Raw genomic sequence first — 25317 nt, forward strand, 5'->3', positions numbered from 1 at the left:
ATCTGCCAATTAGTCCTGTGGTGACGTGACATTCTACCTTTCCAGGTTCTATGCTGTAAGGGATATACTGAGACAGAGGAAAACCTCCTTGGCCTCCCTACTCACTCCTACAGAGAAAAGGAATAGAATTGCAATAGATAGGATTTGACATTAATAGAAATTGCATATAGAATTCCTGTAAAGGTAATTAGAGTTTCAGAACATCCCAAATTCAACCAAATTGTCATTTTTAAGATTAAATATATCAGACATTACTTACTGGTATACAATTTAATAGTATTATATACATACAATTTAAATCTACAGTTTGGCAAGTTTTAATTTTTTAACAGTTTTTTTGAATAATAAAAGTATAATGAAATTTAGGGCCAGTTTTTCTAATGCAAACAAATTACAACTTGAGATGAATTATAGAAAACTAGGGGAGAATTAAAAATACTTAAATTCTATATTCTAAGGAAAAATAAAGTTACTTACATGCTGTAATGCCTTCATTGCCTTCAACTGAGGCTCAGCCCAGGAGAAATATCTCAATAAATCAACCACCTGTAAGCAAGGAACTAAGTTACTTATAATGGCAATGTGTTCGCAAACATTCCTACAAGATTTACTTCAGTACTTTGAATTACTATTCAAAATGTGCTGCCTGGGCCCAGATGATGAGGGACAAACATGGCACCAGAGTCTAGACTGTGCTAATAGAGTAGCCACCTGCAGCTACATCAATGGAAATCAAGTCAAATAAAAAATTCAGTTCCTCACTGGCACAAGCCACATTTTAAGTGCTCAGTAGCCATAGGAAGCTGGTAGCTATGATAATGGACAGCGCAGACAGAGAACACTTCCATCATCACGAAGTCTTGGACATCGCTGGTCTAGAAACGAAGGAAAGTAAAAGGTATACAAGAAAAAGAAAGCACCTAGAGAAAAGGAAGGTTGCAAAAGTACTAGATGGAGATACAATGTCAGCGTAGGAATATAAAGATATATTATGAATGGAAAACTTAAAACATTTAGTGGAGAGTGACAGTTTTAATCAATCACTGCCTCCAAGGACACTCCAAAAGGAAAAAAAAAAAAATGACACAAGAAGAGAGGGTGATAAATCTGGGCTAATGAATTACTTTACTGTGAGTTCCTGAAAAATTTGTTAAGGTTTCAATTATTCTACAAGGCAAGGTTAATGCTAGAAACTGGAATGGTATGTGAAAAAGAGTAAAAATACTTTTTACTCCTTATAAAGAGATACATAATTAGCAAACAAGTATTATGCGTACTTTCTAGATAATTTGGTAAGACTGTATATCCTTAGTTTTATGGGAATAATGTTTTACTATATAGTAAATGCTACCTGGCACTTTACCAACCACAAAACTTTACCAACTATCACGTCTGTATAGGAAGAAAAATCTAGTATAGCAATACAGTAAGTAATATAATTTAGTATTTTAATATATAATATATATTATTTTGAATTATATATAAAAATAATATATAATTTTTGAAAAGTAATGGGACAGCTGAAAAACACTCATTAAATAGACACCAACACATGCAAATCATCAAGTAGCTTTTAGCAATTTAGTAGGCAGAACTTCAACAGGCTTAATGTTATTCAAGCTTCAAGTTTTGAAACTCTTGAGAAACAGAGAAAAGTTGAAGCATTTACTAACTCAATCTACAGATTCATCCATTGTCTACCCTACCCTTTCCCAGAACTGTTCTACAGATGTGCATTTCTATTTCTGCCCTATTTCTCTATCAAGTATTTTCGAAGTGTCCCTCAGAAATCTGGCCTCTGTGTGTGTGTTTCTGTGTGTGCGCATGCATTCATATTTTTCAAAATTAGCAAACTTCCCCTACAGTTGGGTGAAAGTTATGACTAAACTACCATGCTTAAAACATCAGTCTTCTGCCAGTTACAGAAACTACTTATTAGACATTGTTTTTTTTGCCTATTGCCAAAATTTTTACTTAGTGGCTTCATATAAGAACATATTTCACCATTTGTTCAACTTTTCTTTTATAATATGTATTGAATTTTGCAATTACTGACTTTATAAATACTGTACAAGTTTGGGTACGTTTACCATTAGAAGTTTATAAATTTATGATCGTGTATCCAGAATGACAAACACTTTGAACTGCTTTTTTTAGACATTTTTAAAATCATGTTAGTATATGATATTGTGGTGATAGCAGGTACGTTTATAAAATACCCAAACTATAAATTCTGTAGTTTTCTACCCAAACAGAAAGTTTCTAAAGTTCCTAAACAAATACAGCAACAAAGTAAAAGCAATTCTGAACTTGACCAGCCAGTCAACAGACATTAACCAGAACACCGGTATCAAAAAAAACATTTTTGCTTAAACAAATAGAAGAATACCTGTTCACTAGAAAAATATCCATGCACATATTCGATTGCTTTTAACTTGTACTCCGTCAAAACAGCCTAAAAAACATAGAAAAACAGCATTAATACACATAAGCAGAGCAGTTGTATGCATATACCAGAACTACTGAAGAAACTCAAACAGTGGTGGACCTTCTACAGCCCCGGCACCAAGGGGCAGCTAAAGTCACTGTGGTGACAGGACATTCTACCTTTCTAGGTTCCATGCTCTAAGGGACACGCTGAGATAGCAGGAAAACCTCCTCAGTCTCTCTACTCACTTCTAAAGAGAAAGGGAATAGAACTGTAATAAGATTTGACATTAATAGAAATTACATATAGAATTCCTGTAAACGTAATTTGCGTTTCAGAACATCCCAAATTAAACCAAATTGTCATTTTTAAAATTAAATGTATCAGACATTACTCATTCATCACACAATTATTTACTGAGCACCTATTATGTGCTAAGTGGTAGAGAAACATAAATAAAACATGGTCTAGTCGAGGCTCTCAGCACTTCCACAGGGATATGAGAACCCAAGGAGCCAGAGCGCCCTGAATTCAATCTGTGTGCCTGCTGCTAACTGGCACTGTGGCCCTTGAGAGGCATTTTATATCCTGACAGCCTCCTCACCTAAAAGGGAATACCATTCACTACCCACCCCAGAGTTACTGTGAGGATTAAGAGTCAATAGATCTGACACATTATACATATTCAGTAAAGGATGGTTCCTTTCCTTACAGGATATTCATCAATGGGAAGTTCAGGGAGTTCGGAGGCCTTGACCCAGCACTATGTAGAGATGACTGAAATCACATATGCTCTCCTTGCAACTATTTGCCGAGCTTTGAGATGGAAACACCAGACTGTCATGATTTGGTAACTACTAATCATTAATAATCAACTAATCCCTTTTCTTTTACTACAAAACAATGATAATTGTACTTTCCACATCTATCATTCTGCTAGGGGAAAATACAGTGACCAGTCAACTGAGAAACACATCCAGGGTGCTCAGTAGTCTAATTGTCACTGAAAAAGGGGGGGAAATGGCATTCTGGATAAGGTACTCTTGGGAGTTTATCATTATCATTATTGGAAACAGTCAAAAGCAAGTTTCTGGACCAGATCCTAGATTGTGTTGATGCCAAGTCATGCCTCAATTCTTCCATCAACGCCTGAGAGGCCCAGCTGTGCTGTTGTGCCTTGTCCCCAGGCACACCAGCACGGCACTCTGAAGTCAGACTGCGTGAGTGTGAATACTTACCAGCTGGGTATCCTTGAGCTGACTAGTTAACCTCACAGAGAGCAGGTTTGCCATCTGTAAAACGAATATAGTACCTACACCTCATGGGTTGTCGGGAGGATCAATCAGTAACACGGGGAGAAAGTGCTTACAACAGGCACACACAGTAAGTGCTCAACAATTACCGGTTATTATTATAATTACCTCCTTTTTGAAAAGCAAATTCAACACTGTCTTTTCCCCTTTCTTCCCCCTTCCTATGTCTTTTCCTAGTATCTTCTTACATGCCTTTGGTTGAAATGACAGTAGTGACAGACAGCCACTATTATCTATAGACCTATGGTGACATGCAGAAAGAGATTACATGCTTTAAACTGACTTACATTCACAAAGTCTGAGAGCAATTTTTAAAAAACCAATAATTCTCATATTTAAATATGCCTATATTTTTATCCCATTTTAATAAACTAAGACAATGTTGATGCATCTAATTATTTGGCATAAACAGCAAAAGACATTTTGACTGCAGAACAGAAATAAGGAATTAAGTTGGTATCTCATATGAATATGATTTTCATCTCTGGAAAATTTCCTGTTCCCCTTATTAGCATTTACGATGTGATCTTTTCACAGCTTGGAAGGGAGAATATATGCAAACTGACACTCCATAGCTTCCAAAAGTAGAACTCCGGTCTACCTAAACGCACAAACTATTTTCTTATAAACAGCAATTATATACCAGCTCGTTAACAAATTGTGGCAAATTCTAAATATATAGTTAGCAAGCTGACATTTTATTGCAAATCTTAATTGGACAAATTGGGTTTGCAGAAGCAGGAGTTTCATTCAAAAGAGAACATTCAATATGGTCAAATACGTAAATTTTAACCTAACATACGAATTTGAAAAAGAAAAGAAGCTTTATAAAGGATGAAGAAAAACATTTTGCTTTATTATAAATTAATCATTTATTGTGAAGAAAAACATGTCCACAGGCAATTTTATTAATAATTTCATGAGCTGAAACACATAATAAGCACCGAGCACAAGGTAACAAATCTTTCTGTGTCAGTCAAGGGTTCTAAAGGTATGGAAATAGCGAGATAATTACCTGGAAGTTCTAAGCAAAGGACCCTGTATTAGCATAAGGATGGTACAGTAAATCCTTCCCCTCCTAATTCGGTAAACTCTCTATCTTTGTGCTAGAGGTACTGCTAGGCTCAAGACTACATTTAGCTCATTAGCTTAAGGTACATTTATCTCAAGGCTAAATTTTTTTGCTGTCCGGTTCACTGTGGGAGGTAGGCTACATACAATATAGCCTCAAAAAGAACCAAAAACTAGGAAAGCAGGAAGCAAAAAAGTTTTGAAATTCAAGTTATTGAAGCTCATTCCTAAGAGCTTTAAACTTAATGCCACACTTTTCCTCAGGACGCTAATTTTGTCCGGCCCAGACAACAAATATCGTCTGCCTATTCACAGATTTGAAAAATCTGTTCCAATAATAATTACTCTTCAAGAAACTTTCTACGTACGTATTGTCTCTAGTTTTCAGTCACTCTTACATTATTGAAAGATGAGGAAATCGGTTCAGAAATATTAAATCACTTATCCAAAAGGACAGAGCTATTAAAGATTTGTAGAGCCGGCTCCGGAACCGAGGACTCTGAATATAATTTCCACAATACCGCACTGACTCTCAAGAACTTTAGCGTTAATTTAATTTCTATTTGTATCTTGAAACGTATCAAGATATTAACTCCTACATTATACGTTGAAATTCCAACGAATTTTGCAATCCTTAAACCCGTATTTTGCACAATCTGCACGCAGTCCCTCAAAGAGAATAAACTATGAGAATTCGTAGCGCATACGACTTAAGGAATTAAGTGTAATTACCTTTCTAATTTCATCCAGCACCGTTTCAAAGGACTTTTTGTCCATCTTGATTACTATCTCTTTGAGAATCAAGGATTGCCCTCTTTGCCTGGGGCAAGTGTGGGTGGAGCTTGTGGGACAAAAACTTGTATCTGAAATGTGTTACTTTAACTAGGTGTGCTTTAAACACACCTAAATAGGATGTTCCGCAGTGGCTCCAAAAAATATAGAAAACATATAGATATTTAACTGTAAAAATATAGATATTTAACTAATGTTAACAAAATTTAAACATATATATTTTATATACAATTTATGATAATCATATATTTGATTGATAGGCTGATTATTTTAGACCTGATTTTTATTAGCTCTATTTGAGAATTCCAGAATAAAGACGGAAGAACTATAAGACAGAAAGCTAAAATAACTAAAGCTAAAATAGTTAGACATAGATAAAACAAAGATCAGAACATGATCGTTGATCTACTATCTCAATAACTAATGTAGATACTAATCTTTTGCATTTCATTAAATATACTTTTCTGTAATGTTACGCTGGCCTTTATTTTTTTAAATAAGTATAAATAAATCTACATAATTTGCTTTTCATAATTTTGTTCAAATTTAGTCAATCCCCAATTGAATAATTCTTTTGCTACTGTCATAGCTGGAACAGACTATGTGGGAATCAGTCGTAATTTAGATTTTGCACCTGGAGTCAACATGCAGACTGTTCGTGTTACCATTCTGGATGATCTTGGACAACCAGTGCTGGAAGGAATTGAGAAATTTGAACTGGTGCTTCGTATGACAATGAATGCTGCCCTCGGCGAGCCCTGCAAAGCCACAGTGTCCATAAATGATTCCATCTCAGATTGTGAGTGTTTGTTAATTTACAATGATAAGTAAAATGATGAGCTAGAGTTTATATAACTGTTAGTAAAATGATAAACTATGATTTATATACCTGTATTAGTTTGCTAAGGCTGCCATAACTAAGTACTACAGACTCAGAAATTTCTTGTTTTCACAATTCTGGATGGTGGAGTCCATGATCAAGGTGTCAGCAGGGTTGGTTCCTTCTGAGAGCTGTGAGGGAAGGATCTGTTCCAAGCCTCTTTCTTTGGCTTGTAGAAGGCCATCTTCTCCCTGTGTGTCTTTTTTGTGTGTGTGTGTGTGAGGAAGATTGGCCCTGAACTAACATCTGCCAATCCTCCTCTTTTTGCTGAGAAAGACCGGCCCTGGGCTAACATCCATGCCCACCTTCCTCTACTTTATATGGGATGCCGCCACATCATGGCTTGACAAGCGGTGTGTCAGTGCGCACCCGGGATCCAAACTGGCAAATGCCGGGCCACCCCAGCAGAGCGTGCGCACCCAACTGCTTGTGCCACTGGGCCAGCCCCCTCCCTATGTGTCTTTACATCATCTTCTATGTGTGTCTCTGTGTCCAAATTTCCCCTTGTTATAAGGACACCAGTTATATTGAATTAGAGCCCACCCTAATGGCTTCATTTTTGCGTGATTACTTCTGTAAAGACCCTATCACCAAATAAGGTCACATTCTCAGGTCCTGGGGGTTAGGTCTTCAACCTATGAGTTTGGAGGGGACACAGTTCAACCCATAACAATACCCTAGCTGACCCTGTCTTCCTTTCTCTTCCTGATCATTTTGATAGAATTATGTAAACTCAGAAGAAAACTTGTAATCTTCCTCTCAAATTAAAAACAAGAAAATGAGATTGTCATCAATATCTTGATTGTGTCTCAATAATTCTTTCACTACAAATGGGTAGTAGAACCATATGAAATTGCACAGACCTTTGAGTATCAATGGTCTTTTTCCATTTCTCAACACAAGACACTTTCTGTCATCTCCTTACACCCAGACACTCCTGAAATTTCCCTAATAAGGTGCCAAAAACATTGTTCTGAGACAACCAGCTGCTGGACACACAGCAGGGCTCTCTGTCATGTCATCACAAGGGAATTATAAATAATCTTCAACCATGATAATCTTGACATTGCTTGGAGGAGTCTAACCTATTGTCAATGAAATCTATATTTAATTGACCCAGCACAGGTGTCACCTAAAAATCTTATATATATATATAATATTATACTCATCAGTTTTTCCAACACCGTCTGGGTAAACTATACTTATAATTATGTGCACGATATTTAGTGCTATTCATATCAAGAAATTCTGAAAACTCATGATTAAGCAACATATATAGACACAGATATCTTAAAGTCTCTGGTTTTATCCACTTTTTAATATTTCATTGCATCTTCCTACTCCACAAAATGGGCAGAGCAAAATTTCAAAGACAAAGAAATCAAAACACTTAAGTGATTTACTCAGGGCCAAAACATTGGCAAGTGACTAAGTGAAGACTGGGACTCAATTCTTCTCACTTCTGTTCCACTCTTCTTTCCACTAACCCATGTTTTCTGAAATGCCATTTTCCTTAAGGAAACTTCTGCTCACTTTGATCTATACGTTTACAGGCTTACCTCGTTTTACTGCACTCCTCTTATTGCGCTTTGCAGGTATTGAGTTTTTTACAAGACTCTCTACCAGCAAAATGATTACAACTCACTGAAGGCTCAGATGATGGTTAGCATTTTTTAATTAAGATATGTACATTGTTTCTTTAGACATAATGCTATTGCACACTTACTAGACTACAGTATAGTATAAACGTAACTTTTACATGCACTGAGAAACCAGAAAATTCGTGTAACTCACTTTATTGCGATGTTCTCTTTATTGCGGTGGTCTGGAATCGAACCTGCAAGATCTCCGAGGTATGCCTGTATTTGTTTTTTCAGTGCCTAAGATGCAATTCAAAGAACGAGTATATATTGGAAATGAAAATGATGGGCAGATAGTTGCAGTGATCCACAGGAGTGGAGATATCCAGTACAGGTCTTCAGTGAGATGCTATCTATACACGGCAGGGGTCTGCACAAGTGATGATGGACTTTGAAGAACGCCCAAATAGTGAGATCGCCATCATCACATTCCTCCCTGGTAAGTTTGAGCTTGAAATTTTTATTTGAAATTTGAGGAAGCCAAGTTTTTGGTGAGAAATGTATATCAGGGAAATACAAGTTCTTGATTTCAAACAAGCTTATGACATGGTTTTATGTGTACTAGATGATAATAAGGTGAGGTAGGTTCTAACAGATTGAATGAATGTCCTTTTGGTTTCTGTATCAACTTGTTGATTGGTTTCCAGCAATGTACAATATTGTTTATTCAAAACTTATTCAGGGGAAAAGGGCATATCAAATGTATAGATTTTACAATGCTCAGAGATAATGTTCAAATGACAGAAATGGAAGGAAATAGATGTCACATTTTAGCATGTATCCAGAGTCTTAAAATATTTGATGACTTTTATCCAATAGTTGTATTAGAAATTAGTACAGCAGTCAAATTAAGAATGACCAACCAGTACAAGCTTGCTAAATTTGCTTCCTGATCATGATGCTAGAAATTCGTAAACAAAACTGGCATTTGCTTTTTTTCCCCTTGTTTTCTAAGATGAGTGACAGAACTTAAAGACAGACATTAAAGAAATTCCCTGCATAAATAGAGACCTGTCATTACATATGTTCAAATATTTACTCATTCATTCAGTAAATATTTATTGAAGGCTTATTACATGCCAGACACTATTCTTTGCAATGTCAACACGGCAGGGAAAAAGCAATATCCTTGCCCTTGTGGTGCTCACATCTAATTGCAGTTGTATCCTTTTTGGCCTCTGGGATATGATTGGCCTGCTGTTATTATTATTGTTCCAGGTGAGACGGAAAAGCCTTGTATCCTTGAGCTGCTGGAGGATGTACTGTATGAGGAGGTAGAGGAGCTCCGCCTGGTTCTCGGCACTCCACAAAGCAACTCTCCCTTTGGGGCTACAGTTGGTGAACAAAATGAAACTCTGATAAGGATCCGAGATGATGCTGATAGTAAGAAGTCATTTCTTGTGCTCAGCTGTAAATTGGGAACTGAAATCCATCTATGGTAAAGTTAAGTGGCTCAGAAAATAACCCCCTCTTTCTGACTAGGGTTTTAAAGTAATTGAGAAATAGGAAAAAGATTAAGTCAAATGGGGAATGAAATACACCATCAAAACTGGAAGTTGGGGCCCAGCCCGGTGGCGTAGTGGTTGGGTTCGCATACACTGCCTCAGCAGCCTGGGGTTCGCGGGTTCAGATCCTCGGTGCAGGCCTACACGGCACTCATCAAGCCATGCTGTGGCAGCATCCCATATACAAAAATAGAGGAAGATTAGCACAGATGTTAGCTCAGGGCCAATCTTTTGCACCAAAAAAACCCCCAAAACTGGACGTTGATGTTGGAGAATGTGGTTTATATCTAAAGTCTGCATCCCAAACATTCATACCTCCTCTGCCCTCCTCACACACCCTTGGGTGCAGTGATTCCTGAGCCAGCAGTTTCCTCCCTCCTCTCCCACTCTCAGTGGCTCACTCCCATAAAATTGTTGGCATATAGAGACTGCCCAGAGCACATGCTCTTTGGGGGCTGGTTAATTCCCAAGGAAGGAGCTGGGCTCAGTTTCTCCTAACACACTCACAAATAATATTGGGTGAGGGGACAGAGAGAAGCCAGGAGTATGATATAATTAAGCTCCTCCCACATGGAAAGAAACATAAATGAAGAAAAAGCATTCCCCTTAGAATTTAATTTGTCCACGTTTCTTACAATTGTAGAGACAATTATTAAATTTGGAGAAACCAAATTTAGCGTCAGTGAACCCAGAGAACCAGGACAGTCGGTGGTTAGAAAAATTCCCGTGATTCGCCAAGGAGACACCTCAAAGGTTTCCATCGTGAGAGTCCACACCAAGGATGGCTCAGCCACTTCTGGAGAAGACTATCACCCTGTGTCGGAAGGTATGGGGGCTCCCAGGGCCTGTCTCCAGATGGGTCATGCTCACACTGTGTGTTAGTGCTGGTGCCCTTGACAAAAGAAGAGAAATATCAAACTGAGATAAAAATAGACATAATCCTTCAAATTAATCTCCTTCAGAAAAACAAAGACAATGGAATTTATTTCCAAGATTTTCTTTTTTGACTTACAAGGTATATGTGTTAGGATGTCAGGAAATTTTGAGTAGATGTACTAGATGACCTTCTGTTTTGAGACTACTTTAACTTTCAATGGGTTTTACTTCATTATGGTAATCAGATATTAAATAATAACTTTCCTGGCATATTCTGTTACATTGAAAATGTGCATGATAGCCGAGATGATAGTCTATTATAGTTTATAGAACACTAACAATTTAAAACTTAAAGCTAGAAAACTTTGTGTTAATGGAGGGCACTGAAAGAGTGGTGAAATACCAAACACAGAGACAATGAATTCTCTGGGCCTTAGAAGCCCATTACGGATGGCTTTCATCCATCCGCCGCCTCCTTCAAATTTTTGGACCATTTTACCACTTACTTTTAAGTAAGTTCTTAACAAATCAGTTCTTCTCTCTCTGTTTCTATGAATTATTTGCCAACAGAACAGACGTAAATTGATGTTCAAAATTAAGTTTATGAATTATTTGGAGTTCTACTTTCCACTTTGTTTCTAGCTTCCTACCTCTCACTACCAGCCATCATGAGTTCTTGATGATCTTAGAGCTTCAGGCATTCTTCTTGATCTCCTAACTTGCGAACAAAATTTGGAAAGTGACTGATAGTTATTACTAAGTAATAAATTTAATGAGACAATAGGAAAAAAGAGCATCTTCTACAAAGGAGCTTGTGTATTTTTTGCATATATGGTAAAGAGCTTCAAAGTTATCCTCAGATTATTCTCTATGTAAAGGATGATAATGTTACCAGACTCCTACACAGGTTCTTTACCCGCCACACAAGAGGGGCCAAATAAAAACTGGAACGTTAGGCTTGTGGCGAGGAAAGGGTTTTTATTTCCGGTGACGTCAGCCGGGAGACGAGAGTGAGCCCTCAAATTCGTCCTGTCTCCCTGAAAGATGGGAGGCAAGGGGCTTTAAAGGTTGCGAGGAATGTAGCTGCTTATAGGGAGGGGGAGTCTGTGGCCTTGCTGGTTGGCGCTTTCCCAGCAGCCTGCGTTTGGCCTTGTGAGGCTGTTTGCAGGGAGGAGGATGGTGAGATAAGAGAATCAAAGGCGGGACTGTCTTTGATGGTCTGCCTCCATGATGGGTGGATCCTGGTGCCAGGAAGCCAAGGAGTTGGGGTCTGGGAAGCTTCAGCTTCTTGATATTCTCTGGATATCAGCCTCCCTTTAATAAACCTCAAGAACTGGTAATTAGCCAAAACTTCAGTGTGAGCCCAGTGTGAGGCCACCTGGCCTTTTAACAATTTGTAACTTCTGTTTGCCTCGTGAAGTTCAGGGATACAAAGGTTTAAAAAACCGCTATTTGGGGCCGGTCCCGTGGCTTAGCAGTTAAGTGCGCACGCTCCGCTACTGGCAGCCCGGGTTTGGATCCCGGGCGCCCACCGACCCACCACTTGTCCGGCCATGCTGAGGCCGCGTCCCACATACAGCAACTAGAAGGATGTGCAACTATGACATACAACTATCTACTGGGGCCTTGGGGAGAAAAAGGGAAAAAAAGGAGGAGGACTGGCAATAGATGTTAGCTCAGGACCCGTCTTCCTCAGCAAAAAGAGGAGGATTGGCATGGATGTTAGCTCAGGGCTGATCTTCATCAAAAAAAAAAAAAAAAAGACTTCAAAAAGAACCCTGATATTTACATATGACTGTAACTTGGAGAAACAGGAAAAGAGGATGAGTACTTTTGGTTTTAACCCCATATATGCTGGGTTTAATGTAGGGGAACTGATATCAGGGCTGGCATCAGTGATATATTTTATATAAATCACATACAACCCAAAAGGAAAGAAAAAAAAACCCTGATTAGCTACTAAATTATAAAATCTAAAATAAGTCTTTCTGTAGTGAGTAGGTTTTACATGAAGGAAACACCTTCTAAATATGGACAATATGACCTTTAACAGAAAATGTTTTTTTAAAATATAAAACAATTCTTTTTGCTAAAACAGAAACAAAATTCTACCTATATAGTAAACTGACAAATGAAGTCAGAAAAAAGTTAAATAACATTAAATCAGCCTTTGTCTCTTTTAGCCCATAAATGTCAACATGCTATTTATAATAAAAATTTAGTAATATTTTCTGAAACATATCTTAATTTCTCTTTTTGTGTTCCAAATTGAGGTCAGTCCTTCACAAATAAACAGAAAAAATTAAATATAGAATGTAAGTTGAAATATGTGTTGTGCTAAAAGTGTCTAAAATGACAGATAAAGGCTACAGTGATTGAGAAAAGTGTCTATCATCTAGCAATTGTACTTTAAGAAAACAATAATTTAAATATTTAAAATAAATTCTTAACTTTTTAACTTCTTGGAAATTGGGTTTGTATAATTCAGAGAGTTACAAAACTTGAATGCTTACAGGGCTAAGACAAGCAATGAAAATGAGGAACCAAGGAGGTTTGAGGGGAAAATGGAGTGACAGGGATGGTATTGAACTGGAAAGTCCATTCGCTGCTGGGAAATGCCTGTCCTCTCTTAGCCAGCTGACTGTTGCTAGGCAGAAAAATGCAAAAGAACTGAAAAAAGATCTGCATCTGCCTATGAAATCTCCAGATTTTTAAGTGTTAGAAACTAATTAATACAACATCCCACAGGTGCTACCAAACAAATTGGTGGGCCAGATGATTGGCTACTTTCATCCTCTGGAACAAGAACCATAAGATCTCTTAGGGTATGAGAAATCTCAGACTATAGAACATGCTAAGGCTGATGTGGATAATGGCTGTATCTAGAAACAGAGCTAATTTTAAAGATGAATCTGGCTTACTTTTCCATAATTGACAAAAAAAATAGAAGTAGGAAAAGAAAAATACGTTGGAGACACATTTTGTTCTGCCACATTTTAAAGGATTTATAATTTAGAATTATAATGATGGAACTGCAGTTATGTCAGAAAGCAGCATCTGTTATCTTCTCTAATTGGAATGATTATGCATTATGTTCTTTATTTCTCTTCTGAGCCAGTTTCTCAAAAGGTATGGTAAAACCAGCAAAATAGTCTATCCAAGTTTCACAGTATGGTCAGCTGCTTACTCATGAGTTCAAGAAAATCAATTAATTCTTAATGTTTTAATAATTTTGAAATGGTTAATGTTACCGCACCAGGTCCGTTTTTGCCCAACGCCCAGAAAGCCAATTACGGAGATGACGGACGAGATTGCAGAGAGAGAGGGTTTAATCACAAGGCAGCCAAGTGAGGAAAACGGGAGAACAAGTCTCAAATCCGCCTCCCCGAAGATAGGGACTCGGGTATTTATGGGGAAGGGGGCAAGCTGGTCTGAAATGATTGGAGGTGAGGAGAGATGAGGTAATTGATGATCTGCACAAGCGTAGTCAGGCTTCATGCCTCTTTGTAGGACACATGTTCACAGAATGGCGGCATTAGCATGCCCTGAGGGTGGAGTTCCAACCTCTTACCATCAAAAAGTCCCAGTTGATGGGTTGGTGGTCTCAAACCGGCCTGAAGTGGACAAGGGGTTCAGTTCCTGAAAAAATAGCTCAAACCCCCATTACCATGGTGACCCCGACTCCAGGGTGACGTTACCTGTAGGAACCTAGTGGGAGTCAGATAGCATATTACCTAAACAGCACAGTTAACAATGCGTAAGTTTATCATGCAGATTTAAGTCCTCATCTTCCGTTCTGATAAGTTTCTAGGTAAGGCCATCCCCCTCCTTCCTCCTGGTACAGGGAAGAAGATACCTTTACAAATGGAGATTTTCTTTACAAATGTAAATGTCTTTTATAAAGGGCAACCAGAACTAAGAATGGGCTTAGCAGGGACCCACCCAGTCACCAGAGATGTCTGTGGTGATGGTCTGTTCTGGGGGCAGGCCTCCCATCCCATACTCCTTTGGTTAGTTAGTGGGGGTGGGGCCAATTCTGATCCCCCATAGTTACTAGCTGTTTAATTATCAATGGCTAACTCTTTGCCGGTTTCATTAAGAAAAGGATTCTCATAATTGCATTTGATTTTCGTGACAATGAAGCATTCTTTTTGTGAGGACGGATAGGGGTAAGAGAAAAATACCATTAACATTGATCTAAAAAAGAGTTTCCAAGATTTACATCAACAGCAAAAAGAAGTCTTTTTAAAATATAGTTTGATATGATATTAAAAGTCTCAATTTTATATCCAGCTTTTCTAGATACATACATAATGTAAATGCTATTCACACTCAATAATACCTGTGATCATATTTGTTTGACTTGTGTCCTGTTGGTTTAGAAATTCTGGGAAATGAGAGGCGATTTCGACTGGTTATGTCCTAACATTAGACCTGCTGATTTTCCATTGCATACCTCAGCATTTTTTCAAACTGTGGGTCAATAACTCAATTTAGTAGCTTATGATTCGAATTTTCTTCTGGATAAAATGGAATAGAATAGAAAATATCAGAGTGCAATGAATATAGTAAGCATAAGTGATGTTTTTAAACTTTTTATTCCATTTTATTCGCACACACACACACAAATACACTGGGCCACAATGTAAGATGTACTTCTCACTGTGAGCCATTGTCAAGAAAGCTTGACAAAAACTTCTCATGTTCATACATAAAAGATTTAAATCTGTGATTTTGCATTTGTAGAAATTGAATTTAAGGAGGGAGAAACCCAGCACGTTGTTGAAACTGAAGTAATGTTTGATGGGATAAGAGAGATGAGAGAGTCCTTCACTGTTCACCTAAAACCCGATGAAAATATGATAGCAGAGACACAGGTAAGCAATAAAATGTGGATATAAATTCATGGCCAGCATATTATTAGGGAAAATGCATGTAAGCATCATATAGTATACAATAAGGGAATGGGACTTTGTATAAGCCTTTATAAAGGAGATGCGCATAATCTCTTTTCACCTCCTAAATAAATTTTGTTCCTATTAGATCGTAATCAAGAAATTTCTGTTTCTTTCTTTGAAAAATCACGTTTGTAGAAACTCAAAGACTAGAGTCACTGAGCCCCACATCAGCCCACTTACCCTCCCCATTTCAGTCAGTAATACTTGAATTTGGGATTAACCTCCAGAAAGAAAGTCTCATCTCAGCACAAAGATGAGATGATTAATTCAGTGCTACAACTCATTAAAACACACATTTTAACTCACAAAGGTAGTTTGCTAACCCTCAAAATTCCTACTTGTTCATTCTAGCTTTATTAAATTGATGTCCAGAGCCTCAGTGATCAAAATGTTCCTGTCCTAACATTTTTTTTCCGTGTTTATTTATATTGTATCATCAACCAGATTTTCTTTAAGGTAAACATAATTTTCACAGAATTTTGACCTTTAAACCTAAAGTAATTTATAAAACTAAAGTTTTAATCACATAAAAAATGAGTCTTTTATTGTTATTTTTATGTAGCATTGCATTAAACTCTTTTGAGTGAAAGGAACAGAGATTCACTCAGATCACCTCAAGTGATAAAAGCTTCTTTTAAGAATACACATGTACGGCAGCTGGGGCTGGCCCCGTGGCCAAGTGGTTAAATTTCCACATGCTCTGCTTCCGCGGCCCAGGTTCACGGGTTCAGCTCCCAGGTGTGGACCTACTCCACTTATCAGCCATGCTATGGCGGCGACACATATACAAAATAGAGGAGGATTGGCACAGATGTTACCTCAGGGCTAATCTTCCTCAAGCAAAAAAGTGGAAGATTGGGGCCAACCCCCTGGCATAGTGGTTAATTTCGGCACATTCCACTTTGGTAGCCGGGGTTTGCAGGTTCAGATCCCGAGTGCAGATCTACACCACTTGTCAGCCATGCTGTGGCGGTGACCCACGTATGAAGTAGAGGAAGATTGGCACAGATGTGAGCTCAGGGCTAATTTTCCTCAGCTCCCCCACCAAAAAATACACGTGTACAGATTGGTAGTTACCAGAGGGGAAGGGGGTTGGGGGGAGGGCAAAAGAGGTAAAGGGGGACATGTGGACAGTGATGGATGGCAGCTAGACTTTTGGTGGTGAACACGGCGTAGTCTGTACAGAAGTCGAAATATAATGATGTACACCTGAAATTTATATAATGTTAAAAACTAATGTTACCACAATAAAAAAAGAGAGAAAAATATTAAAATTAATATAAAAGGGTTTTTTACATGTAACCAAGAAAGATTGCTTATATCTGAACAAAAAGAGAATACACATGTAAATATAGATTTGGAAATTGTGATTTATAGCCAGATATTGGAAGGTTATTCAGGAGCTAAGGAAAAGTTATCATCGAGGTGTTCCTGTCACCATCCCAGCAGTGGATGTTCATAGATTCCTCCTCTGTCTGTGGCTCAACTTCTCCCTCTGCCTGTGCTTCAGGCTCTGCTTCTGGTCTCTGCTCATTAAAGCTTTGCTTTTCTCTAGCATCCACTTCCACATGGCCCGTGCTATCATGTGACGTCTAGGATCTGCCTTCTCTTGGGGTGTCTTTCACCTTTCCTCCCACTATCAACTAATTGACTTTTTCGTGGATCTTCCACTTCACAATGCCCAGACAGATTTAGCTACTATCATCACTTTGGAGCAAAAAATTAGAGCCCAAATACCTTGTGGACCACTGGCCAACGCAGCAAGCCCTGGGCTCAGGTACCCTCCCCTGTACCATAAGATATGGCCAAGGTGTCAGGGTTACATGGAACAAGCTGCATAGGGCCTGTCACTCTGCAGGGGCTCTGCATGTGACAGTTTTCATCATAATGAAGCCAAGGACTTGCCGCGCATCATGGGTATTATCCTGTACAATAGATGCACCAAGAGTCAATTATTTCAGTAACTACAGATAATTATCTTTTTCTTCTAGATGACCAAAGCCATTGTGTATATAGAAGAAATGAACAGCATGGCAGATGTCACTTCTCCTTCTGTCCCTCAAATTGTGTCCTTACTGATGTATGATGACACTTCCAGAGCTAAAGAGAGTGCTGGACCTGTGTCTGGCTATCCTGTCGTCTGTATCACAGTGAGTAGGAAATTGACAAAATTGAGAAACTTGTAAAATAATTATTTAAAATAATTATAAACATTAACCAATATAGTATTGGCTTTGTCATGCAGAAATAAAAGTGGGAAAATACTACAAGTTTGAAGCTTTGAACTTTAGAAGGGAAAATATAACATTAATCAATTAAAGCTCCCATTTTTCTTCCTTTATCCACTAGAGGTTTATTAACTGATGTGTACATAGTGTGTTATCTTGTGTTACCTCAGGGTCTGTCACTGATGGAAAAATAAATAAGTGTTGAACTCTGAACTCAAGGAATTTAAAAATAAGGAAGAGAAAAATATACAGGAATCAGTTACTGTACTATAGGGCAAGATGTGATCATTATTATTATGAGAATGATACAGACTAGCTAGGGCTGCAGCTCCATGTGTGAAGGAAGGCTTGGGATAGTTGGGGGAATTTCAGTAGTTTCAGATAAGAGTCAGATAAGGGAAGGTCATTCCAGGAAGAAGTGATTGCAACACAAACTACATCTAGAGGAATAGCATAAAAAATGACATGTTATCATCACTTTTTTACTTGCCTTCTCTTGACTCTAAATTATAAGCTCCTTGTGAGAAAACACTGGGTCATATTTATTTTTACATAACAACAGCCCTGGTATAATGACCTACATACAGTAGCTACACATAAACGTTTATTGAATTCACAAGGCAGACATCATAATTTGCTGCCAAGTTGTAGAGGTCTTTAAATGTTATATTAAGGAAAGTGGGCTTCATTTGTTGGGTAGCAGGGAGTTCTTGCACAGAAGAATGGCATGAGAAGAAAGTATATTTTGGAGTGTTACCAGGGCAGGTGTGTCACTGGACTAGAAAGGCTCTGAATTAGATGGGGAGGTGGTCCCTGGGAATGAGAAGGGAGCAACTTAAGAAGTATTGCAAAAGAATCGACCAAGTTCACTGACCCACTGGATGTGGGGGCAAGATGAGAGAGAGGAGGGAGGGAGAGAGAGAGGAAGGAAGGGAGGGGGAAAGAAAAAAGATGATTTGGCAACTCTGAGGATTTGAGAGATGATAAAATGAATAATAATTTTACACGTATCAAGGTAGAGGTGGACATGTCCAATAAGCTGTTTGAAATGGAAGATTAGAGTTCATAAAAGCTATTATGGCTAGAATAGGAATTTGAAAGTTGCAGGACTAGCATCTGGAAATGGAAAACGCAGCAGTGAAAACACTGTGAGACCTTGAGAGGAATCATTTCCACATAGTTCTGTACCGTGGCCCTAACATAGTTGTTTGTTTTCCATAGGCTTGCAACCCTAAATATTCAGACTATGACAAAACAGGCTCTATTTGTGCAAGTGAGAACATCAATGACACATCGACGCGGTACCGATGGCTGATTAGTGCACCCGCTGGCCCTGATGGTGTGACCAGCCCCATGAGAGAAGTGGACTTTGACACCTTTTTTACGTCATCCAAGATGATCACTTTAGACTCCATATACTTTCAGCCTGGCTCCAGGGTGCAGTGTGTGGCTCGTGCCGTGAATGCCAATGGCAATGAGGGCCTGGAGCTGATGAGTCCTATTGTAACCATTGGCAAAGAAGAAGGTAATGCATTGCCATTCCCACATGAAGACCACTGGAATACCGTGGAATATTATAAATCTCTAACTCTGGTTATTAATTCTTCCAAGTGCCCTCACATATTCCTTAATACCCTATAAAATCCATTTTTATGAAAATATTCTTTAGAAAACAAATATTAATTCATTTCATTTTTTGATCACTTATTATTATATGCCATACTTTATGCTGGCAATAAGAAAAATAAGGCGAGATTCCTGTCCTCAAGGAGTTTATACTCAAATTGAGGACACAGACAAATTTTAGGTCTGTACAAGGCTCAAAATGCAAAAGTAGGAGTCATTAGTTCTACCCTGAGTGGGTCAGGAAAGGTTTCATCAAAGAGGAGATGCTTAGCTGCATCTTGAAAACAGCAGAGAAAAAAAGCATGAGCAATGACTCACAGAAGCATGCTAGAACTTGGAATATTCTGGGAACGACAAGCAGAGAAGTGGGGAAGCATGTGAGAGAGAGAGGAGGAAGGATCAGGAGGTGAAGCAGGATGGTATGCAACGACATACGTGATGCCAAGGCACTCCAAGCTGGTTGTTGGATGAGTAGAAGTTTGCTGGGGGCAGGAGGAGAAGGACAGTCCAGGTGCAGAAGTATGTACCAGTGCCCATACCTTGTTATTACGGGGGATGTTCCAGGCTGGAGCCCAGACACGTTGTGGGTGGAGAATAGGATGTAGCTGGAGACAACACTGAAAAGACAGGAAATCCACTTTATAACAAATCCTTCACTCTGAAGAAGAATTTTTAAATTAGATTTTTAATATAACAGTCTATTTATAAGATTCTATTTCTAAAACTTCCATTTTCATACAAAATTTTAGAAGTTTCTTTGTCACAGAAAGAAGAGTTATATGTACCACCTCCCACCATTATATACTCAGGATCAATATTTATTGATATCATGTATAGGAAACATGTTCTTTTATTAGGATTAAAATATATGGTTTTTAAGTTTGCCTTAAAAACAAACTATTGTGTTAGTGCCAAAAAATAAATAAATAAACAATGCCTTAAAATGAGTTCCCCTATTAATAAAACACACAGATCAGATGCTAAGGACTGCCTCTGATTTTATTGCTATGCTAATAAATACCTGTCTATTTCCTCTGTTTCGTACAAATAGAAAATATATGTTCCCTAGTTCTCTTGAAGTTATAATCTAGCATCTTGGTCCCCTAAATGATATTAAAATGGAAACATCAAAATTCTCTTAAAGCAAACATTGGAGGAAGATTTTCATGTCAAAATTCTTAAAGATCACTGAGAGAGAGAGAGAGAGAGAAAATGATATATATCAGTATGTATATCAGTATGCGTATGTGTATATCAGCAACAATATGTTTTATTATCAGTATATTATAAATTATAATACTGTAAGAAATTACATATATAGAGAAAACTACACATTTTGCTCCCTGGTTCTAAGGAGACATTTGTGTGTGTGTGTGTGAGGAAGATTAGCCCTGAGCTAACACCTGTTGCCAATTCTCCTCTTTTTGCTGAGGAAGATTGGCCTGGGCTAACAGTTGTGCCCATCTTCCTCTACTTTATGTGGGACACCTGCTACAGCGTGGCCTGATGAGTGGTGCGTAGGTCCGCCCCCGGGATCCGAACCTGTGAACCCCGGGCTGCCAGAAGCAGAGCGGACGAACTTAACCGCTATGCCACCAGGCCAGCCCCTCTAAAGAGACATTTTTTGTTTTAAAAATGAGGGCACTTTTAGTTTTATTTGTTTATAAATAATGTATATTTTATAACTAGTCGTAAGTATATTATTCTAGGGTAAGCATCCCATTCACTTAATTAAATTATACTTACTTTTTTCCTATTGGCTTTTAATCATTTTTACTGTGTCAGTTCACACTTTATATTAAAATGATTTTGTGAATGTGATCATAACCTAGAATGTCCAGCACATATTAAATCACATTGAACAATAACTATTTTTTCTCATACTTTATAAAATACCCCAACTATTAAGAAGTAAACACTAAACTGTCTGCTGTGATTACTTCTTACTCTATGTTATTCTGCTTCCTTATGATATCTACTCTTAGCAATGCCTTAGTCCACAGAGAATTTTAAAGTACATAAAAAAAATAATAGTGCCTATTTTAAAAATATTCTTTAGGTGTTGTCTTTTCTCTTCTCTTAGCATAAATATGTTCATTTCTCCTTGAGGTCTTTGTCAGCCCCGGGTGCCAGGGATAGTGGGAGCAGAGCCATTCTCAGCTAAATTGCGCTACACGGGCCCCGAGGACCCAGACTACGCAAACCTTATCAAGCTCACTGTCACGATGCCACACATAGACGGTAGGTGACTTGGGTAAGCAAATCTGTGGAGGTGGTTTGGGCTCCACATTACCTGGTTATTTTACTGAATACCCTAAATAACCAAGCAGACAATAACTGCTCAATTTGCTGCTTCTGCTCCTTTCAAGTATTTCTGCTTTCTTTCTGTCCAGTTTTTTGAAGTCTGACAATTTAAGCATTCTCTAAAATTAGATAAATTTAATACATGTCCAAACACAATAAAACAAAACATGGATTAATATGATAGCTTTTAGGAAATAGCACAAGTATGTCTTCAAAACTCTTGAACTTAGACTTACTGTAAAGCATTTTGGTATCTCAACGCTCACTTTCAACATGTATTTGATATTTCATAGCTGGAGTTTTATAGATCCCTCCCAATATTTATTGCAATAACTAAGACATTTCCTAGGCATTAAAATAAAATAAAAAATGCAACTAACAGTATTATGTTTGTGTTCCTTTTCTCTGGACAGGGAAGTGTGGCCACAATTTGAGAGTCAGTAACTTTACCCACACTTTATGAATATTTCCTCATGTTCAGGAGACATTTTCAAGTTGTATTTGACTCAATTCATTTTATACTGAAGTAAATTGTTAATATTAATTTTACTATTTGGTATGTTAGTTATATTTTAAGTAGGTAAGGAAAAGGAAATATTAGGCAGCATTAGCAACTACAAGGTAGAATCTACCTCTCTCAGAAAAAGGACACAATTCTGCATTGTCTGCTTATTACAAACCCAAATTTGTGTTGAGTGGGACGGTAGGTAGACAGGAATATGTGCCTGTTTACTTTACAGCATAATGTTGGTCCCACATTTGACTACACCATCTCTAGGCTCACATTGGACATGTGACTCAGGGGTGCAAAGGGCTGAGGAGGGAAAAACAGACCTATAACAGTGACAGAATCAGAGTGGAAAAGTCAAATAATGTCTTAGTATCATTATGAAAATAGCTTTCATGTCACAGGAAAATTCCTGGGACCCCCAGGGGTCCTAGGACACCACTTTAATAATCACTCCTCTGCAGTATTTTATAAGACTTGTCTTCTCAAGAGATAAGGAAATTATGAAGTGTTCTAAGCCCTTTGCTGTTGGTGAGAATGGTAACAATGATGACAATTCCTTGTAGGCATGCTCCCTGTGATCTCCACCAAAGAGCTTTCCAACTTTGAGCTCACCCTCAGGCCCGATGGCACGAGGGTTGGAAACCACAAGTGCTCCAACCTCCTGGATTATACTGAAGTGAAGACCCACCACGGTTTCTTGACTGATGCTACAAAAAATCCAGAAATAGTTGGAGAGATGTATCCTTACCAGTACAGCTCATCTATCAGAGGTTCCAATACCTTACGCTTCTACCGAAACCTGAACTTAGAGGCCTGCTTATGGGAGTTTGTTAGCTGCTATGACATGTCGGAACTTCTTACTGACTGTGGAGGCACCATTGGAACAGATGGGCAGGTATGGATTTTTAACATCTGAACTTTGGTCACTGGATAAACTAGTTGGTTTTGTTCAGTTACATAGATGTGGACTAAATCTCAACTCCAGTCTTCCATCTTGGTGATATAGGTCATTAGGTACAAGAGGGACTAGAAAATTGGCATGACTGGTGTGAAAAATCCATGTCTATTTCTGGAACAATGTGTCAAAAGCATATGTATTTTTTAGCAATGCTCCAAATCTATTCTGATATTATAAAAATCGAAACACCAATTACTCTTGAAAGTATACATTATCATTTCTTATGTATATAGATGCCTGTGATATCTCATAAACCATCTAAAATGAGGATTTACAATCCTCAGGGTCAGTCTAGTTTTTCTCCCTCCTTACTATCTTTCTTCTTCCTCTACCTTCTATTTTTCTCCTTCTATCCTCATTTCTCCTCTCTTTTCTTTCTAGTTTTCTCCCCTTTTCCTCCCTCTCTTTCATTTCTTCATCACTAACATGGTCTAAAGTGTTTTCCTTAAAAGCTTATTGTTATTTCTACTCTACAATTATTGACTCCTCTTCATACTACACGCATGTGAGCGCGCGCGCGCGCGCACACACACACACACACACACAATCCTCCCCACCACCATCATCAACAAAGTTGTTGTTAAAATGATAAAGAAGCAAGGTCTCCACTAGCAGTTATTATAGAGAATCTAAAATATGTAGGGTGTAGTTGAGAATTTAGTGAGTATTTGAACTAAAAGCTATGCTCTGTCCTACAGGACTGAACAAAAGAGTTTATGTAAATAGGCTTATACATTAAAGTGTTGAATGGTACCCAGAATAGATCATGTCTTTCAAGATTTGGCAAAGGTGAGGCTGGTTTTTTTCTGTGCTATATTCCTGTGGTGTTAAAATATAAAACAAGTGGTAGCAAGAGAAAAGTAGATGATAACTCACTATCAGTTTAATCCTACAGCCAAGTGTGAAACTTGACAAGTTGAGGTGGTGTTATGTTAAATGGGCAGTTATATTATATCTGGGAACTGTTGGACTCCAAGGTAGTGAGACATTATCTTAACCACCTCCTCTGAAAGCAGCAAAATATTCAGAAACTTGCGTGGATTAGTAAAAATCCCAAATAAAAACACCAATGGGAAGACAGTGTGGAACAGTGGAAAGAGCCTGGATATTGGAATCAAGCAAATGCAGACCTAAATGTCACTCTGATGTTTTCTAGCTATGTGTCCTTAGGCAAGTCACTTAAGCCCTCAGAAGTGTTACCTCTTCAGATCCCTCTTCCCCAACCTATCTTTGCCACCTGAAAGAAACACAAAAGAAAAAAAAAACCCTATCCCCAGAATAAAAATAAGGACTCATGTTAACAAATCTACTTCAGCCTTTTTCCTTTATAGGTCAAATATCTCTGGTTCCCTTAGCTCTTCCTCAAAGAGCTTATTTTCAATCCATTATTAAATCATTCCTGTTTTCTTTCCATTTGCTTTTCTCTCAGGATCTTGCTTAAGTCACAGGATCTATTGGCATAAACAAAATTGGATATAGTGGGGCCTGCCCAGTGGCGTAGCAGTTAAGTGCATGCACTCTGCTTCAGCAGCTGGAGGGTTTGCAGGTTCGGATCCCGGGCGCGCACCAACGCACCGCTTGTCAAGCCATGCTGTGGTGGCGTCCCATATAAAGTAGAGGAAGATGGGCACTGATGTTAGCCCAGGGCCAATCTTCCTCAGCAAAAAGAGGAGGATTGGCGACGGATGTTAGCTCAGGGCTAATCTTCCTCACACACACACACGCACAAATTGGATATAGTAATAGGATTATATTGTAGTTCTAGTTCTTCCTTGTTAAAAATCACTTCTTACCTGGAGCTTCTCTGTGGATCTCGCTTAGTCTATAGCCTCTTTTCATGCTCAAGAACGTTTTCTATCTTCTCCACAAAATGGCAGCACTTTTCTGTCTTTTAGATATGCAACCCAGAGAGCTTTCTCTAGTGAAAACTCTGCGCTTATCCTGCTTAAGCCTTGTTCTATTATATCTGCCCACTTCTCCAATGTACCAAGTGCATTTTGAATGCAAATCTTGCCTCTAATGTGTTCATCTCTCCGGCCAAACCTTACCATAAAACACTCAGCTAAACTGATTATACTTTGCTGTGTTTTTTAAAATCACTCTTCCTCTATTTAATTATTTACGTTCATTATTCTTCTCTTCCCATTACCACTCCTAGCTAGAAAAGTTATTGCTCTGCTTCTGTAGTTGAGCTGCCAATGGTTCTGTTGCCGAACCAAGTGGGCTC

At 38.3% G+C, this 25317-nt stretch overlaps 3 protein-coding genes, 1 long non-coding RNA gene and 1 pseudogene across 4 annotated transcripts in view; 3 read left to right on the top strand and 2 right to left on the bottom strand.

Annotated features, from left to right (window-relative positions):
- LOC131409890 (proline and serine-rich protein 1-like) overlaps positions 1–5703 on the bottom strand; it is a 28135-nt gene extending 22432 nt beyond the window's left edge. Inside the window, exons 1-3 of the mRNA XM_058547641.1 lie at positions 5545–5703; positions 2390–2455; positions 478–546 (exon numbers count right to left, since the gene is read on the bottom strand). Of these exons, the coding sequence (XP_058403624.1) occupies positions 478–546; positions 2390–2455; positions 5545–5589 (180 nt within the window). The 5' untranslated portion in view covers positions 5590–5703. The remainder of the gene's footprint in view (positions 1–477; positions 547–2389; positions 2456–5544) is intronic.
- The window catches only part of LOC131409904 (serine/threonine-protein phosphatase 4 regulatory subunit 2-like), a 157566-nt pseudogene that overhangs the window by 85177 nt on the left and 47072 nt on the right, over positions 1–25317 (bottom strand).
- LOC131409915 (uncharacterized) lies at positions 3155–8471 on the top strand. Its single transcript, XR_009221076.1, has 3 exons — positions 3155–3278; positions 6194–6403; positions 8362–8471. It is a non-coding gene; the product is annotated as an uncharacterized LOC131409915 (long non-coding RNA).
- Positions 8509–23553, top strand: LOC131410376 (FRAS1-related extracellular matrix protein 2-like). The gene is made up of 8 exons (XM_058548566.1): positions 8509–8563; positions 9343–9507; positions 10273–10455; positions 15252–15382; positions 17455–17613; positions 18913–19216; positions 21427–21558; positions 22696–23553. The coding sequence occupies exons 1-8, from the start codon at positions 8509–8511 to the stop codon at positions 23046–23048; spliced, it is 1482 nt and encodes a 493-aa protein (XP_058404549.1). The 3' UTR covers positions 23049–23553.
- Positions 23838–25317, top strand: part of LOC131410377 (phosphatidylinositol 3,4,5-trisphosphate 3-phosphatase TPTE2-like) — a 25232-nt gene continuing 23752 nt past the window's right edge. Inside the window, exon 1 of the mRNA XM_058548567.1 lies at positions 23838–23879. Within this exon, the coding sequence (XP_058404550.1) occupies positions 23838–23879 (42 nt within the window). The remainder of the gene's footprint in view (positions 23880–25317) is intronic.

The sequence above is a fragment of the Diceros bicornis genome, chromosome 9 (genome assembly GCF_020826845.1).
Source record: "Diceros bicornis minor isolate mBicDic1 chromosome 9, mDicBic1.mat.cur, whole genome shotgun sequence".
Classification (NCBI taxonomy): Eukaryota; Metazoa; Chordata; class Mammalia; order Perissodactyla; family Rhinocerotidae; genus Diceros; species Diceros bicornis.

What these genes read in the sequence shown, in the direction of transcription:
- LOC131410376 (XM_058548566.1), top strand. Translation starts at nt 8,509, where the DNA reads ATGGACTTTGAAGAACGCCCAAATAGTGAGATCGCCATCATCACATTC. An exon ending in CATCATCACATTCCTCCCTG is followed by an intron (nt 8,564 to 9,342) that starts GTAAGTTTGAGC and finishes TTATTGTTCCAG; the next exon opens with GTGAGACGGAAAAGCCTTGT. An exon ending in ATCCTGTCGTCTGTATCACA is followed by an intron (nt 17,614 to 18,912) that starts GTGAGTAGGAAA and finishes TGTTTTCCATAG; the next exon opens with GCTTGCAACCCTAAATATTC.